At 44.2% G+C, this 17,636-nt stretch overlaps 1 protein-coding gene across 2 annotated transcripts in view; it reads left to right on the forward strand.

The window, feature by feature from the left end:
• Positions 1-17,636, forward strand: part of NBAS (NBAS subunit of NRZ tethering complex) — a 445,751-nt gene that overhangs the window by 38,854 nt on the left and 389,261 nt on the right. For both annotated transcript variants that reach the window (XM_069973153.1, XM_069973154.1), the window contains exons 10-12: positions 6,630-6,768; positions 9,599-9,667; positions 16,261-16,389. In XM_069973153.1, the coding sequence (XP_069829254.1) occupies positions 6,630-6,768; positions 9,599-9,667; positions 16,261-16,389 (337 nt within the window). The remainder of the gene's footprint in view (positions 1-6,629; positions 6,769-9,598; positions 9,668-16,260; positions 16,390-17,636) is intronic.

Genomic DNA, 17,636 nt, shown 5'->3' on the forward strand with positions numbered 1-17,636 from the left:
CAGATGTCCTCTCCACACTCCATGACTGCTTCCCTTTTATTGGCTTGTGCTTTGTTTTCTCTGGCCAAGGCTGAACGACGTGCCGTGTAACAGATTAGAAGTACAATGTGGTCTGGATCTGTCGGACGGAGATAATGGCACTGGTCATACAGCATGACCTCCACCGCTCATAATGGAGCTTTGGGATAGCAGTGTACCCTGTATGGGACAAAGCACCTTGTAGGATCTGACACCTGGCTGGTGTCTCAGTATGATGGATAGTTCTAAACAAATATTACATAAAAAGACTTAAAGGGGATCTGTCTGCAGGTTAGATGAATCTAAACTGCTAATATGTCCCTATTGCACAGGAGACGTTGAGGAGGAAGGTATGTCTCTTACCTTCATCCTTGTCACCGTTCTGGTGTCATACTACTTTTCTCTTTCGGAGACTAGGCTGAGTTTGGAGAAGAAATGTTCACATATTGTAGGTGCACCATCCAGGTTTTCTCTCCTGCACATAGCACTAGCTAAGCCCCGCCCCCACTCCCTGTGCTCTGTCTTGCTCTATCTGTTACTAAAACAGGAATTCTTACCTTCATCCTTGTCGCCGTCTGGTGCATACTACTGTTATACTACTTTTCTCTTTCAGTTAGTCTTTTGCTTCATAGTGCGATGAGACCGCTTGGAGCGCTGGAGCTCCATGCTGGGCCCTATGTCTGTGTGGTTCATAACCCATCAGGAACCGCCCTAATGACTCTTGGTTTAGGCATCAGCCCCCTCCCCCCTTTTTTTTAAATTTTTTAAATCTCTTTTTTGCTTGGAGGTGTTGCCAGCTACATAGTTGTGTAAGGAACTACAGCTGGTCCTGTTAACTTGACTGAACCTGCGTGTTGGGGACTACAATAAATGAAAAATAAAATAAATCTGCAACTATACTCGCCTGCCCAAATCCCCAGCAGCTGCTGTTTCAATGGGTCTGTTGATCCAATGCTCCCCGCTTCTAATGTTTTGCTCTACAGTCATTGTCTGAGGCAGGTCAAAGCTTAAGCCATTGACTGACTAAACAGATATTTCTTGCAAACCTGGAACCTCATCAACAGAAAGAAGCGGTGAGTAGTGGGGATGACTAGTGTAGACTTGGGATCAGGGCAGATGAGTAGTTGTTTTTTTTTTTTGTTTTTTTTTTATTCAGCAGAAGAAAGCAGTGAGTAGTGGGGATGACTAGTGTAGACGTGGCGGCTGCATGGGATCAGGGCAGATGAGTACAGTTTGTTTTATTAGTCCTTCAGCAGAAGGAAGCAGTAGTGGGGATGACTAGTGTAGACGTGGCAGCTGCATGGGATCAGGGCAGATGAGTACAGTTTGTTTTATTAGTCCTTCAGCAGAAGGAAGCAGTAGTGGGGATGACTAGTGTAGTAAGCTGCATGGGATCAGGGCAGATGAGTACAGTTTATTTTATTATTCCTTCAGCAGAAGGAAGCGGTGAGTAGTGGGGATGACTAGTGTAGACGTGGCGGCTGCGTGGGATCAGGGCAGATGAGTACAGCTTGTTTTATTAGTCCTTCAGCAGAAGGAAGCAGTAGTGGGGATGACTAGTGTAGACATGGCAGCTGTGTGGGATCAGGGCAGATGAGTATAGTTTCATTATTCCTTCAGAAGGAAGCGGTGAGTAGTGGGGATGACTAGTGTAGACGTGGCGGCTGCGTGGGATCAGGGCAGATGAGTACAGTTTGTTTTATTATTCCTTCAGAAGGAAGCCGTGAGTAGTGGGGATGACTAGTGTAGACGTGGCGGCTGCGTGGGATCAGGGCAGATGAGTACAGTTTGTTTTATTTTTTAAAAGCATCCTCCATTTCAGTGTAAAACCTTTTCTTTGCCGGAAAACCTCTTTTTTATGGCCAAGGTTGCTATGTTTTGATGTGTTTTTTTTTTTTTTTTTTTTTTTTTTTTTTTTTTTTTGCTAAAACTGGTTTTGATTTAGTTGGGTTTACCTGTATAAACCTTTTACCTTGTCAGTCTTAATGCTCACGGTAGACCCACTCAACCGCGAATACAAAAGTGTCTTCTAGGCCTGATAGTTGTGGACTCACTCAGCACCGGGCTGTACTAAAGATGGGTCTGAAATAATCGGTGACCTCTCTCTCCACTGTCATTACTTTTAGTCGATTCCTCATCCGTCCATCGCATTGTTAGAGAATGGAAAAGTTTGAAGAACTCCATCCACCAGCTTTATATTTGTTTCTTGTTTTTTTCAACCTTCTTCACTCTACTTCACTCGCAAGAGAAAAAAGTAAAGTGACATCTTAAGTGGAGGGTTAGCGGTGAGTAATAAAGTCTGTCTTTTAAAACAAAGGCACGGACAATTAGACGCAATCTTCACCTGCTGACTTGTCACACGGGATATTGCGTGGGCACACGGCTCCGTAAACATTTGCCAGAATAGACTTTTCCTGCACGCCATGCATCACGCAATTTTTTTTTTTTTTATCTTCGTCTGAATAATATCTGCTTTGGGCAGACCTATTTTATTGTGTATTTTTTTTCTTTTTTTCTCTTCTCCCCGAGCAAATTTAATACGGCGTTGTGTTGATTCCAACTGGCAGAAGCCTGGCCTGGTAACAAATGAGAGAGCAATTACTATGATTTGGAGTAATTACTTTTTGTGGAATTGGCAGATTTTCTGTGGTTATGATACAGTGCACATTAGGAAGGTTGCAGCCCGCGCAGCGCAGTGTATTTATTAGTTTTTTGTGAAGTGCTCGGCTAAAGACGTAACTGATTTATCGAGGAGAACAGCAGCTATTTAGATTACATACATGGATTGTAATGAGTGGATGTCCCATGGAAATATATAGTAATAACTCAACGACTTTTATTTATTTATTTACAATTAATTCTTCTCTTTTTAGTGGATTTGTAATTATATAATGTTTTGTGTTTTGTTTTGTTTTTTTGTTTGTTTTTTTAAATATAATTGTCCCAATTAAAGGGACCCATCTCCAATATTGTTTTTTCAGGTAATGCTCTTTTTATTTATTTATTTATTTTTTTTTTTTAGGATCTTCATATCTTCAGCTGTTTGTTGGAGTGGACAATAATATTATTATTAATTATTATTAATAATAATAATAATAATAATAATAATAATAATATAATAATAAAAAATGTATTTGTATAGCGCCAACAGATTCCGCAGCGCTTTTTTCTATGCATACAGTACAGAGGTACATAATACGCAGTTAAATTGGAATAAATAAGTACATAGTTAATAAAAATAACAAAAATACAAAATACAGAGTATAAACGAGACCTGCTTGTTGGAGCTTACAGACTAATTTTCATAGACACCAGGCATAAGTGCTTTATTTGTCCATGGTCCGGCCATTGTACATAATTAGAATTACAGGATGAGCCAGTAACAACGCCAATGTCTGATGCAGGTAAACATATAAAGTGCAGGAACCGTCAGAGAGAGAGCGAGGGAAACAGAAGGGGGAAACAGCTTAGGGAACGTTATAAGCGAGCCTGAAGACATGAGTCTTCAGGGCACGCTTGAAACTGTGGGTATTGGGTATGAGTCTGATGTGTTTGGGTAGGGAGTTCCAGAAAATTGGTGCAGCACGAGAGAAGTCTTGGAGGCGGGAATGAGATGTTCTGATTATGGAAGATATTAAGGTTAGATCATTTGCAGAGCGCAGAGCACGGGAAGGATGGTAGGTGGAGATGAGGGAGGAGATGTATGGAGGGGCAGAGTTGTGGAGAGCTTTATGGGTGAGGGTGAGGAGCTTGAAGTGGATTCTGGATTTGATGGGTAACCAGTGCAGTGACTGGCACAGAGGAGAGACATCGGTATAGCGGCTGGAGAGGAAGATGAGCCTGGCTGCTGCAGTCAGGATAGACTGGAGAGGGGAGAGCTTAGAGAAGGGAAGACCGATTAGTAGGGAGTTACAGTAGTCAAGACGGGAATGGATCAAGGCGACAGTCAGAGTCTGAGCGGTGTCAGTGGTGAGGAATGGGCGGATTCTGGAGATGTTTTTGAGATGGAGATGACAGGAGCGTGTAAGAGCTTGGATATAGGGAGTGAAGGATAGATTCGAGTCTAGCATGACCCCCAGACATCGAGCTTGATGCACAGGAGTGATGCTAGTACCACAGACTGAGAGGGAGATGTCGGGTTTAGGGTTGTTAGAGGGAGGAAATACAAGAAGTTCAGAGAGATTAAGATTGAGAAACAGAGAGGTCATAGTGTTAGAGAGAGCGGATAGGCAGTCACTAGTATTTTGCAGGAAGGCAGGGGAGACGTCACGGGAAGAAGTGTATAACTGGGTGTCATCAGCATAAAGATGGTATTGGAAACCAAACCTGCTGATGGTCTGTCCGATGGGGGCTGTATAGAGGGAGAAGAGGAGGGGACCCAGGACTGACCCCTGGGGAACCCCAACAGTAAGAGGTAGGGGACTGGAAGTAGAGCCAGAGAAGGATACACTGAAGGAGCGGTCAGAGAGGTAGGAAGAGAACCAAGAGAGAACAGAGTCCTTGAGGCCAAGAGAGCTGACCATGGAGAGGAGAAGCTGGTGGTCCACAGTGTCAAACGCTGCTGAGAGATCCAGGAGAATCAGCAAGGAGAAGTTTCCTTGTGACTTGGCCTTCAGGAGGTCGTTTGACACCTTGGTAAGAGCAGTTTCAGTGGAGTGAAGGGGTCGGAAACCAGACTGTAGAGGGTCAAGAAGAGAGTTATCAGAGAGATAGCGGGTTAGGCGAGAGTAGACAAGACGTTCCAAGAGTTTAGAGATGAAGGGGAGATTGGAGACAGGCCGATAGTTGGCTGCACAGGATGGATCTAAAGAAGGTTTTTTCAGCAGTGGGGTTATAATAGAGTGTTTGAATGAGGAGGGAAAGATACCAGAGGAGAGGGAGAGGTTGAATATTTTGGTGAGGTGAGCAGTGACAGCAGGAGAGAGGGACTGGAGGAGGTGCGAGGGAATAGGGTCACTAGGGCAGGTAGTAGGACGAGAGGAGGAGAGGAGCTTGGAGACTTCTTCCTCTGTCACTGGGTCAAAGGCTGAGAGCGAAGGGGTAGAGGGAAGGGGACCTGTGAGTGAAGTAATAGGAGCTATGGGACTTTGGGGCTGGGAGGTAATGTCGGAGCGGAGAGTGTCAATTTTGGTTTTAAAGAAGGAGGCCAGGTCTTCAGCGCAGAGGTCAGTAATGGGTGTCTGAACTTTGGGCTTAAGAAGAGAGTTAAAGGTGTTGAAGAGGTGTTTTGGATTGTTGGAGAGGGAAGAGATGAGAGAGGTAAAGTAAGTCTGTTTGGCAAGGTGGAAGGCAGAGTGATAAGATAGGACGGCCTAAACCTGCTGACAGTCTCTTTAACTAGTTTGCTTAGATTTGATCCACCTTAATAATAATTTGTATGACATAGTTACAATGAGTGTCACCGACCTATCCTATCCTGCGTTTCATAGGCAATTCTGTTGAATAAACAGGCTCTGTGTAATCCCTCATTTAGCCTCTGCTGGCTCTGTGGTGATATTAAACACTTACTGGTTTAGGCCTCATTTTTCATTTCCGCCATTTTAACGCAGTGTTCCATGAAATATGGTCCGTAATTGCATCTGTAGTGCATCCGTATCCGCATTACCAAAAATGTTGAACTGGTAAAAAATAAATAAATAAAGGGAATCTGTCACTATGTTTATTCCGCCTTAAATGAGGGCAGCATAAACTAGTGATAGAAATGCTGAACAAATCGGTGTATTACTTACATCAGTCTGTTCATCCGTTCTCCTAATATGCAGGAGAGTAGGATTCTTGCCGCACCCCTCCCCCCGCCCTCCAGCTGCTGATTGACAGGTTACTGCCTATACACAGCATGGATAACTGCCAATCAGCAGCTGGTGGGCGGAGTTTTCTGCTTCCCATGAATATCCAGGACTACTGGGCTCATGCACATAATGGAGACGGCTACTTATTGTCCATGTTATTCATGAGGAGATCTCTGGATCAGCTGCACAGAACAATGTAAGTGATCCATCATTCTGTTCAGCTTCTCTGTCACTAGTTTATGCCACCCTGAGATAGGACGGCCTAAACCTGCTGACAGTCTCTTTAACTAGTTTGCTTAGATTTGATCCACCTTTTTTCATGGAAATCCGCAAAAAACACAGATCCCATAGACTCCTATTGGTATTCCATACTGCACTCACAGTCCGCACTAGGACATGTTCTATTCTTTTACTGTATGGATTTCAAATTTGCAGTACAATGGACCTATGTGAATAGCCCAATAGAAATCAATGGGCAATAAGTTGTTTTTCTTTAAAATCAACTGGTGCCAGAAAGTTTTTAGATTTGTAATTAACTTCTATTAAAAGAATCTCCAGTCTTCCAGTACTTATCAGCTGCTGGATGTCCTGCAGGAAGTGGTGTATTGTTTTCAGTCTGACACAGTGCTCTCTGCTGCCACCTCTGTCCATGTGAGGAACTATCAGGAACTACCGTGATTATTATTTTCTGTATGAATCCAGGTTCACTCAAATTGGCATTGAAATATGTGGACTCCAGAATGTAGCCGCTGCCACCACCACCAGTGTGGACTGGCAGATGGTGTATATAACTGATGGCGTTTCCTGTCTGTGTATTTTCAGGCTCCTGCTAGTTGGGGGCAGTGAGACAAATGAAGATGGAGTGTCTGAGGCCACGCAGCGTGGGCTCACATCCTGGAGAGTGCTCTCCGGCGCCCCCCATTACAAACAGGTCACTAATTACCAGGACGACGTGGGCACGGTGGGTAATGAGAAAAGCCTCCTGTGCATTTTAGGATTCATTTGCCGTCTTTAATTATTTATCTGAGAATCTTTAATGTCCCTATTTAAATATTCAGAGGTTTAACATGTTTACAGTAAATAAAAAAAATCATCGCAAGCAACGTGTGGCTATCCGCAGGCCCTGATCCCGGATGATGAGACGGGCGTTCATACCGCTTTCTCAGCACGCTCAGGTCTAAGGGGCCTGTTTGCGGACACATATTCTCATTTTCTGTTCATTGGTGCGGATGTAGAGATGGTCAGCACTGGCGTCTATTGCCTCGCTATATAGCATGGGTAGGAAACCTTGCCCCTTCAGCTGTTTCAAAACTGCAACTCCCATCATGCCTGGACAGCCAAAGCTAAAGCTTTGGCTTTCCAGGCATGATGGGAGTTGTAGTTGTGCAACAGCTGGAGAGCCAAGGTTCCCTACCCATGCTATAAAGACATATGGGGAGATTTATCAAACATGCTGTAAAGTGAGACTGGCTCAGTTGCCCCTAGCAACCAATCAGATTCCACCTTTTAATTTTCCATATAGTCTGTGAGGAATGAAAGGTGGAATCTGATTGGTTGCTAGGGGCAACTGAGCCAGTCTCACTTTACAGCATGTTTGATAAATCTCCTCCAATGTGTATGTGTATGAATGGTATGGGCTAGGGAATCTGTCAGCTGCAATTCCTATTCCTGCTGACAATGTTAGGTCAGGGAGACACATGGTACCGTTTATATAGCGGTCTGTACTTCCATAAGGTAGAAGAATGTTTTTAGGCTTCTCTGCAAAGTGTCAAAGGGGCGTGTCCAAGCCCCTGAACTACTGCAGGCTGTAATGCCTCCTTACTCCTCCTCCCATCCCCTGCTTGAAACTAAGCTCCCACCTGCCTGTCAGTCAAGCAAGGTCAGGGATGGCAGGGGGTGTGAGGAGGCTTTCCAGCTTGCTGCACTTCACGGGAAACCCTGACACTTTGCACTGGAGAATAAAACAATTTTTCCACAATCTGAAAGCACAGAAATATAAATTATCCGGATACCATGTGTCAGCAGTTTGGAACATGAATTTGAGCTGACAGATTTTGCTTAAGCTTCACGTACTGGATCCGCAGTGGATTTCACGCTGCGACTTTGCAGCGAAATCTACTGCGTGTCCTAGTATAATGAAAGCCTAAGGGGGTCACATACCCGCAGCAGAATTTTTACTCCGCTGCAGATAAGTGACCCGGCCCCTTTAATCCCCAGCCGCCCGCAGCCCCGGCCCAGAGCATATATAACCTGCTCGGCGCCGCAGCTGTGTGAAGCTCCCGGCTCCCCTCGCTCCTCATTAGCCAATCACTGCACGGCAGCACTGATTGGCTGATGGGGAGCAGGGATCTTCACAAAGCCACGAAATCTGCTGCAGATCCGGTACGTGTGAAGGCACCCTTAAAGGTGTTTTCTGGGATAAAATTATATTTTATTATGCTGCGGGTGGAGATGTTAGGGACTTACGTGTTGGGGACTTGATTGTCCTGCTTCACTATTGCCAGGTTCTGGGCTGCCCAATTGCTGCCGCAGCTCAGCTAGGCCCCCTACTGGCTATACTGGGCTTCTATTTCCAGTAGGAACAGCGCATCACCAGATGTTTTGAAATTGCTTGTGGTGGCGATCAGGCGGCTCAGAACCCAGCAGTGGCGGTGGCAGGTAAGAAATCATATCTCCCCCTCCGCAGCTTGGGCATCGTAGTAAAATATAATTTTTTCCCAGTATAACTGGAATCATGGTGAGAAAACAGAGGCATGCATCTGGTATAGGTCCTATAACAAATCCTTACATTATGGATCCTTAAAGGGGTAGACTACTGAGCTCTCCACAGGGTAGCCCATCAGTCACTGATCATCAGGGTGTCGACTCTCGGCACCCCCTAATGATCAGCTGTTCTGTATCCGTGCTACATAGGGAGTGGGGCTGGAAGCATTTGTCTTGGCTCACTGTGTAGTGAATAGAAGCTTAGCTGCAGTTACAGGGTCGCCACCACGACACGGTGACGTCAGCTGCTTCCGTCCCTGGTCACAGTGTAGTGTGGGTGAGGAGCAGCTGAACAGCGGGGGGCGCTACACAGCAGTCTGTATGGACTATGTAGCCAGTGTATAAATAACAGGAAATAATTTTATGGGAATGGCAATGATAGGTCTTATGCTGCCCATTGATTGGCTTCTGTTTTGCCCAGATATCCCCCCCTTGCTCATAGATTGCCCCCCCCCCCTTTCTTGCCCAGAGATCCCCCCCCATCTTTCTTATAGATTGCCCCCCCCCCTTGCTCATAGATTGCCCCCCCCCCCCTCCCTTGCTCATAGATTGCCCCCCCCCCTGCTCATATATTGGCACTTCTCGTTTTGCTCACTCATAGATTAGCGCCCTGTTGCTCATAGATAACCCCAGCCCGTTGGCTGTTATTGATTGGCTACCCCACTTGCTCATAGGTCCCCCTCCCGTTGCTCCCTGTTACTTCCTGAGCTGGCTTCTGGTTATTTCATTTAATTAATCGTAACGCCGAGATAAATAAAAGAATCTCTAAAACCAGAACGCCGCGTAATTCAGATTTACCAATAAATTTACAATAGCCGCAAATTAAATTTAATAACCGCCCGAGGAGGCTTAAACCGCGTCCTGGGAGATGTAATGACTTAAGTGGTTTATTTAGCCGTCTCTTTTGTCATATTTTCCGACATTCCGCGAATTTTCATTTGTAAAAAAATAAATAAATAAATAAAATAAAGATTTTAGTCTAATTTCAGTTGTCGCTGTAACGCATGACTTGATCTGCTTTTTTACAGGCGCTGAAGGGAAAAGGATTGTGGAGGATTATTAAGTTGCGATTATCTAACCGACACGGAAGCGACCAGGTAATGGGGATTTACTTCATTAACTTAGTTCTGGCAGGTGGAACACTGTGTGATTGGGAATCATTGGGGCAAGGAAGAAAAGGGAAGAAGAGCTTACCCGGGCGGCTCCCATGGAAAGCTTCATAGTAATAACCCGCTGCTGCCGCTTCTTTGTCTAAGGGAATAAGCGGAAATTGTACTTATTGTTGTATAATAGGGTTTTAGTGTGTGAATACTGATATCGGGAGACTAGTCATGTGCTAGGATAGCTGCTGTGCATTCTGCTCTGTGTGATGGCAAATGCTGAAGGATTTAGCTTAGGGTCCTATTACACGGAATAATTTTTAGCGACTAACGATAAACGATCGCAAACAAGATTGTTAATCGTTCACCATATTAAACAGAACGATGTTCGTTAGTTACGATCGTTACTATGATAGTAATTGCGATCGTTACTAAGATCGTTTATTCCTTCTGATCCCAGCAAAACAATGGACAATGTGCAGTTACACTGAGCGATTAGTGAACAAATGCGGAACTTGAGCAAACGAATGTGGAATTACAGCGATAATTTAGATAATTTCTAAATCAACAGTCAACGACATACGAACAGTTTTCTGATCGTTGCCTGCAATTACACAGAACGATTATCGTTTAAATGCGAATGATATAACGATTTTTCGCACGATAGTAATCTCATGTAATAGGGCCCTTATTCATTCCAGTCTGACACAGTGCTCTCTGCTGCCACCTCTGCCCATGTCAGGAACTGTCCAGAGCTGTCTAGATTGGCCCCTCCTCTTGCTGATACATTAGCGCCCTGTTGGTTATAGATTGCCCCCCCTCTTGCTCCTAGATTCCCCCCATTCATAGATTGCCCCTTCCATTCTTGCTCATAGATTGGCCTCTCATAGATTGGTACTGGTCACTCTTTCACGTCCTTGAAATGTGTTAGAAGGTCTGATCGGTGGGGTTAGGAGCTCAGAACCTGATATGATTGGTGGGTACTTTTAGACAAATAGATCTCTCGTCAGCGGGAGCCGCAGACTATCAGTGCAGTACACGGCACAAGAAATCTACCAGCTGGGCTGCACTAACAATACTTGTATGCTCTATGCAGCCATGGAGACTGACAGCAAGGATTTGCATATATCAGTGCTGTCAGTTTACATATCCCAGAGCAGTACATGCTTACAGATGCTGCTGTGATTCGGCATCCTCTTCCTCTCCTCCATAATTATTGACAGCTGGAGGAAGGTGTCCACATGCATTAGCAGAAAATCCTGGGTTTGCTTGCATTGTATGGTCAGCCCTCCTGTCACACAGCACCAAATCTGCAGAGCTAATAATAGAATTAGCAAAATTAAAGGGGTACTCCGGGCTGGGGTTGCTTTTAGTTTATGGCACTTACCTCCCCGGATCGCGCCGCCCTGTTCTCCCGTCCTGCTGCCGCTCCCTGGTCTGAGCTGTGAGACGTGACATCTCAAGCAGCAGCACAGACCAGGAGGCGGTGGCCGGACGGGATAACGGGATGGCGCGATCTGGGATCCGGTGCTGGAATCGGGGAAGTAATTGACCTGCGGCCTCTATATCCACCCCCACCCCGGCCATACACTAAAAATAACCCCAGCGCAGGGTATCTCTTTAATAACAGGCAAGAATTCTTCATGAAGCATTTTTGCCTGATGAAGGGACCGTTACAGTCTTTAACCTCGCTCCCTGTGCTGCTCCAGTAAACAGTTTCCATTTAGTGACATGCTTTACGGCAAGACTCATGGACATAGACGACAATAGGTAGAATCGGGCACTTTGAGATTGTGAAACATTACTGGGCATGCTCTGTGACCTGTGAAGAGGTCATTCCACAGGGAGCTGCTATTGTCTCCTCTATCTACTGGTGTCACATGACACTGCAATGCTGTACAGATCACTTTCTACACACCCTCCTCTTATCTCCTTCAGCTTTGACACTAGCTGGCAGCAGTGGGCACTATTTTAGCACATATACAGTCCATACTTTCTATTTCCATCCTGATATGGGGGGCGCCATTTCACGTTATAGGCAGCAAAGATGTAGGCAGGCTCCTGTGCTGAAATAGGGGTCATTGCATTTTACTGAGACCAAAATCTGAATGTGTAATCCCATTATAAGTCAGCCTTTGCGTTGACTGCCAATTCCCAAAAATATACCTTGGCACGTCATTGAGAAGACTTATCAGTGAGGCGCAGGCGTCTCTGTTGAGTCGTCATTGCCGGATGACCTAGGGAGCGGAACGTCCCCAGGATGGCAGCTTCAAGCGCCTCGATCTGATGGGTGGTGGCTCGAGGGTTAAGCCATATTTTTATTGACTCGGAAACACTTAGCCGCTCTCTTCTCCGTCAATGGGCCGTATAATCGTGGCCTTCTGCGGAGGATATCTTGTAAAACATCACAGGAGCCTAGTAGCTGAGCGCTAGTCATGGCAGTATGTTGGCTTTATTTTCCAGCTCCTTTGTCAGTAAGCAGCGCTAATTTAACAATCCGGTAAAACAGATGCATCTCCCTGGAGATGAGGAGTCCGAGCCTGTCTTGTGAGATGCGATGGATGCAGCCATGTAATCCTCGTCCCGCTCCGGGGCATTTCCTATTAAATTACTAATGCATTTGAATTTAGGAGCCTGATTCGCGGGCCCCGGGGAGCGGCCCTTAAACAGATGGTTAGCCTGGTTTATAGGCAGGACAGGCGGGAGAACTGTCTGTATGTGTATACAAAGAGAATGCGGAATAAACATATCACCGCAGAGGCAGATAGAACATTGGGAATGACAGAGGTAGCAGTGCTATAAAAATAGGCATCTACAAAAATAACTAAACCATATCTGCTGTTTTTGTCTAGTTTCTTCCCCAAAAAATATATTAAAGCATAACTGCAATTTAATTGTCACTCTTCAGAAATCAATATAAATAGTGCAAGGGATTTTAAGAAACTCTGTAATAGGTTTTATTAAGCAAAAAAGTTTCCTTCTGAGCTAAAGAAGCTGTTTTCCTACCTCTCCCCTCACTTCAGAAAAAGCAGGATTTCTGTGTCCATTATGGTCACTGGGGAGGGGGCGAGGGGGGATGAGTGAGCATGGAGAGGGGAAAAGGCAGCTCTGCACAGCACAAAATCCTGCAATCTTATCTCTCCAAGCTTCCAGATAAGCACTGATTTTTATTACCTGAATCAAACATTTTATGTGCTCAGATAGTCTCCAAACTGCACAGTTGCTTGTCTCCTCTTCCTGCTAACTCATCCCCCTCCCCCCTCCATAGGGTATAATGGACACCGCAGCATTTCTCTTCTTTTTGCTTCTCTGTTAATGTAGATGACTTTGCCTGACAATGCACAGATAAGAAGTGTGTGGGGGGGAGGCTGGAATACAACTTTTTGAGTACAGAAAGAGGCTTTTTTTGCCTAATACTGCCTAGTACTATTAATTTCTGCAAAAAAAATAAATTAATTAATGACAGTTACAATTTAATACTTTTTTTCTTGATGGGTTCTTCATCCCTCATAGTTAGCGGTCCCAGGGATTGGTCTCTAGGATATTCCTTTACTCACTGATCATAGTACCCGGTCATTGGCTTCAGGAACACAATGTAAAGGGGCAGCAGTGCTTAGTGCATGAGCCTTTGCGCTGGATGCCGATACCCAAAAATATAACTTTAGCGCCATTGAGAAGACTTATCAGTGAGGCGCAGGCGTTTCCGTTGAGCCGCCATTGCCGGATGACCTAGAGAGCGGAACAGCACCAGCTTCAAGCGCCTCGATCTGATGGACGGTGGCTCGAGGGTTAAGCCATATTTTTATTGACTTGGAAATACTCTCTTCTCGGCCAATGGCCTTCTGCGGAGGATATCTTGTAAAACATCACACGAGCGTAGTAGCTAAGCGCTAGTCAGGGCAGTATGTTGGCTTTATTTTCCCCTCTCCATAGGTTAGATTTTTTTTCCTATTTACCTATAACTGAGTTTCTTAAAATCACCTCATAGTTAAATATTCAATATTTATTGCTGTTATTCTTACTGAAAATGTATGATTTAATGACCAAGTGGGTGTTACCACATGGGGGCGTGTCCCTGCACTGTACTACACTATCCAATCTGAGTTGATGCCCGAAACTATTAACACCCACTTAGTTAATAGTCATATTTTTTTTTAGATAATATCACACAGGAACGGCACATCACAGAGCTATAAATATAATTGATCCAGAATTATTACCGTATTTACTAAAACAGACAGGTTCCCTTTAAAGCAGGGATAAGGAACCTTCTGCTGTCCAGCTATTACAAAATCACACTTCCCATCATGCTTTAGCTTTGGTTGTCCAGGCATGATGGGAATTATAGTTTTGCAACAGCTGGAGGGCCGAAGGGTCCCCATCCCTGCTTTAAAGCGTCACTGTCGTTTAATTTTTCTTGCAGAAAAACAACAGTACAGACGATTTTAAGAAACGTTGTAATTGGGTTATTAGCTGAAAAATGCATTTTTATCATGAAAAAGCAGTTTGAAACTCTCCCCCCTGTCTTCATTGTTTTCTATGGAGAGGGGAGGGGTGGAGGGAGATGAGGCACCAAAACAGGACAACAAAGAGTTAATTTACAGCTACATTACTGGGCACTGACCTCTCTGACCTGAATACCAGCTTTCACACAGGTCCCACTCTGTAATCCTTTGTTCCCTGCTGGCGACTAATCTCCCTCCTTCCCTCTCCATAGGTTACACAGGGCTTGACTGATGTAAAAGAGTCGAGATTTCCTGATAATGAGCGGTGGATGAGAGAGAGAGAGAGCTGGGGGGCGCATGGGGAAAGGCTTTCTGAATGCAGATAATGGCATATTTGCCTAATAAACCCAATTACAAAGTTTCTTAAAATCGCCTGGACTATTGATTTCTGTAAAAAAAAAAAAAAAAAAAATATTACAGTGACACTTTAAAGTATCACTGTACAGAGTCTATGGAGCCTTTCTCCTGCGGTGAGGATATACAACTCTCCGCTGAGCTTCCCCCCCATTGTTCTAGTGATCGGTGGGCGTCTCATCACTCAGACCCCGATCAATCCAAACCGAGACCCACGTCTTCTGGGTAACAGTAACGCTTTATTGCTGATAATTCCTCAAGGACCGCATAAGAAAACAACTTTGCTCATTTTACATGTTTTTTTTTATGTTGCTTTTACGCCTCCCGCTGTAGAATGACTTTGTATCGAATATCTCACAGTCTTTGTAAGTTTAGTGGTGAACAATTCCTGTAGATAAAAGGAACAGACTGAATGTAACATCATCAAGGAAGCGGCTGCATACTGTGCGGGTGAGAGGGAGGACTTCTTTATCTGCCGCTAATGGTTCCTATCAAGGTGTTTACGTCTCTTATCCTCTATTTACACCATTTTCTATACCCCGTCCTTGTTATCTGGAGGTGTTAACTAATCTTTGTATTGACATTAGCATTACATGTTTCTTACATTATTTGTACATGTTTTTTTCCTGTTATGCTAGAATTTCTATTTTCTAAAGTTGTTTTTCCCCCCTTCATACGCAATACAAAAAAGTCAGCTGAACCTGGCGATTTCAGAGTGGAATTGGCTGACTGCCTAATGCGTATGGGGGTCTCCTAAGGGGGCATTTATGATCCATAAATAGAGATGATGTGATACGGAATGGAGTTTGGAGCTCCTGGTGTCATCATTCAGTATGATGCCGGGAGCTCAGAAACTATTTACATCTTCGCGCTGCTGTACTGACACAGCGCACGCACTGATGGTCCTTTTACGCGGAACAATAATTCGCCCAATCGATCGTTTAACGATTTTGAAGTAACAGTGTATTTTTTATAACGATCAGTGCTTAGACAGAACGATAGATCGTTTGCACAAATCGTTATTGCGATCGTTTTAAGATCGCTTAAGCCCATTTCACACACAGGGTAAATTGTTGAAAGACTGTTTACACAAAGCGATCTGTGAATCTGCAGATTTTTTGCGAACGACCAACGACGATTTCTCATCCGTCGTTTGCTGTGTTTGCACGAGCCGATTATCGCTAAATGTGATCGTTATCGCGAAAATTCGAATGATAATTGTTCCGTGTAAAAGCACCATTACTCTCCCTAGCTGACAACACCTGCCTGGTATGGCTGCCATGGCTAATTTTGAGATAATACAAGAGACTTCTTTTAGAACCTTCAGCAGAGAGCAGCTACAAAGATTGTCTCTCATCCTGAAGGACCTGCACCATCCATGCAATACATCAGCAGTAGGGAACTCTGGCCCTACAGCTGTTGCAAAACTACAACTCTCATCATGCCCGGACAGCCAAAGCTTTAGCTGTCTAGGCATGATGGGAGTTGTAGTTCTGCAACAGCTGGAGAGCCAGGGTTCCCTACCCCTCTATTACATTAATAAGTGGACAATACTCCTATACAGCACATATATGTGACAAAGTGCCAAACTCCCATCTTAGATCAGAGTGAGTTGCAGGGCTGGCAGTGATCGGCTATGGACAGCTTCATAACATTTCAATAATGTATTTGTTTTGTGTGCGCTACATAGTCAGTTTGATTTTTTTTTTTTCACCCCTTTATGTCCTACAGGATGGGATTTTTAAGATGAGTCTTTCTCCTGATGGGAATCTCCTGGCAGCCATTCACTTCTCTGGTAAACTCTCCATCTGGGAGATTCCATCATTACGACTACAGGGGGAGTGGTGTCAGAGTGACCAGGTATGTAACTTACCTATACTCTCCTAACTATCTGTCATCTAACTCCTATCTATATTTAATATCCATCTGTCATATCATCCATCTCTCTCTGTCCTCTTTTTTGCTCCTCTCTTTCACCCTCCTCTCTCTCTCTCTCTCTCTCTCTCTCTCTTCTCTTGTTCTTCTCTCTCGTTATTTTTTTCATTCGATTTTTCTCCTCTTTCTCTGTTTTGCTCTTCTTTCTCTCCTCTTTCTCTCTCCTCTTTTTCACCCTCTCACTTTTTATATCTTTCTCCCTCTCTTTTTCTAAATTCTTTATTTTTCTCTCTCTTGCTTTTCCCTCATCTGTCTCTCCTCTTTCTCTCTCATTCTAAATTCTTTATTTTTCTCTTTCTTTCTTTCTTTCTTTCTTTCTTTCTTTCTTTCTTTCTTTTTCACCCTCTTACTTTTTATCTTTCTCTTTCCCTCTTTTTTTTTTTACTTTTCATCACACATTCCTCCCTGTGATTGTGGAGAGCTGTTCCCCTGTATAATTATTTGGCTACAGGCTCCTGTATTATGGCTATAGAGTGCAGTGATGAGGAGCTCTCGGGGACAGACAGGTCTATACCAGGTCTGGATGAGAACTTTTAATCTGCGGTGAACTTTACAGAATATTTTCCCATCCTCTGTACCTGACATGACTGCAGAGCACGTCTCTCCTCTGTGACCCCTTCTCCTATAAGCGCGCATAGAGAAGTGGGATAATTGCACACACGATGATGAAGTAGAATGTGCCCTGACTCATATTACAGGTAGGCGGATAGCGGTGGACCAGATGTGTCGGCTGAGAGTCATAATGTATTATCTATTTGAAGTGGATGGCTTCTTACGTTTTCCTCTGCCGCTTAGAGGTGTAAACTCCCAGTTCAATGTTATCTGTTTTATAGTGCAAAAAAAAAAGTAAGTGAACCTTTTGGAATTATCAGCTAAAGCTATGGCTATCCAGGGATGATGGGAGTTGTAGTTTTGCAACAGCTGAAGAGCCAAGGTTCCCTGCCTCTGTGCTACAGCATCAGTCCATAGTACTACTCCGAGTTATGGACGGCAGCTGTATACTATTCCTGATCTAGTTACCTATTGTCTGCATATATTTCTGTCTTTTTTGTTTCTCATTGCCTTTGTTATAGCTGTACTTGTGCACATCCATATTGTGTGTGAGTAAATCTATGAAACACATAAAAGTTACAGACTCAGTTTCTTTGGGGTTTTATATTTTTGTTATCACC

Source organism: Dendropsophus ebraccatus, chromosome 6 (assembly GCF_027789765.1).
Source record: "Dendropsophus ebraccatus isolate aDenEbr1 chromosome 6, aDenEbr1.pat, whole genome shotgun sequence".
In the NCBI taxonomy this organism is placed as follows: Eukaryota; Metazoa; Chordata; class Amphibia; order Anura; family Hylidae; genus Dendropsophus; species Dendropsophus ebraccatus.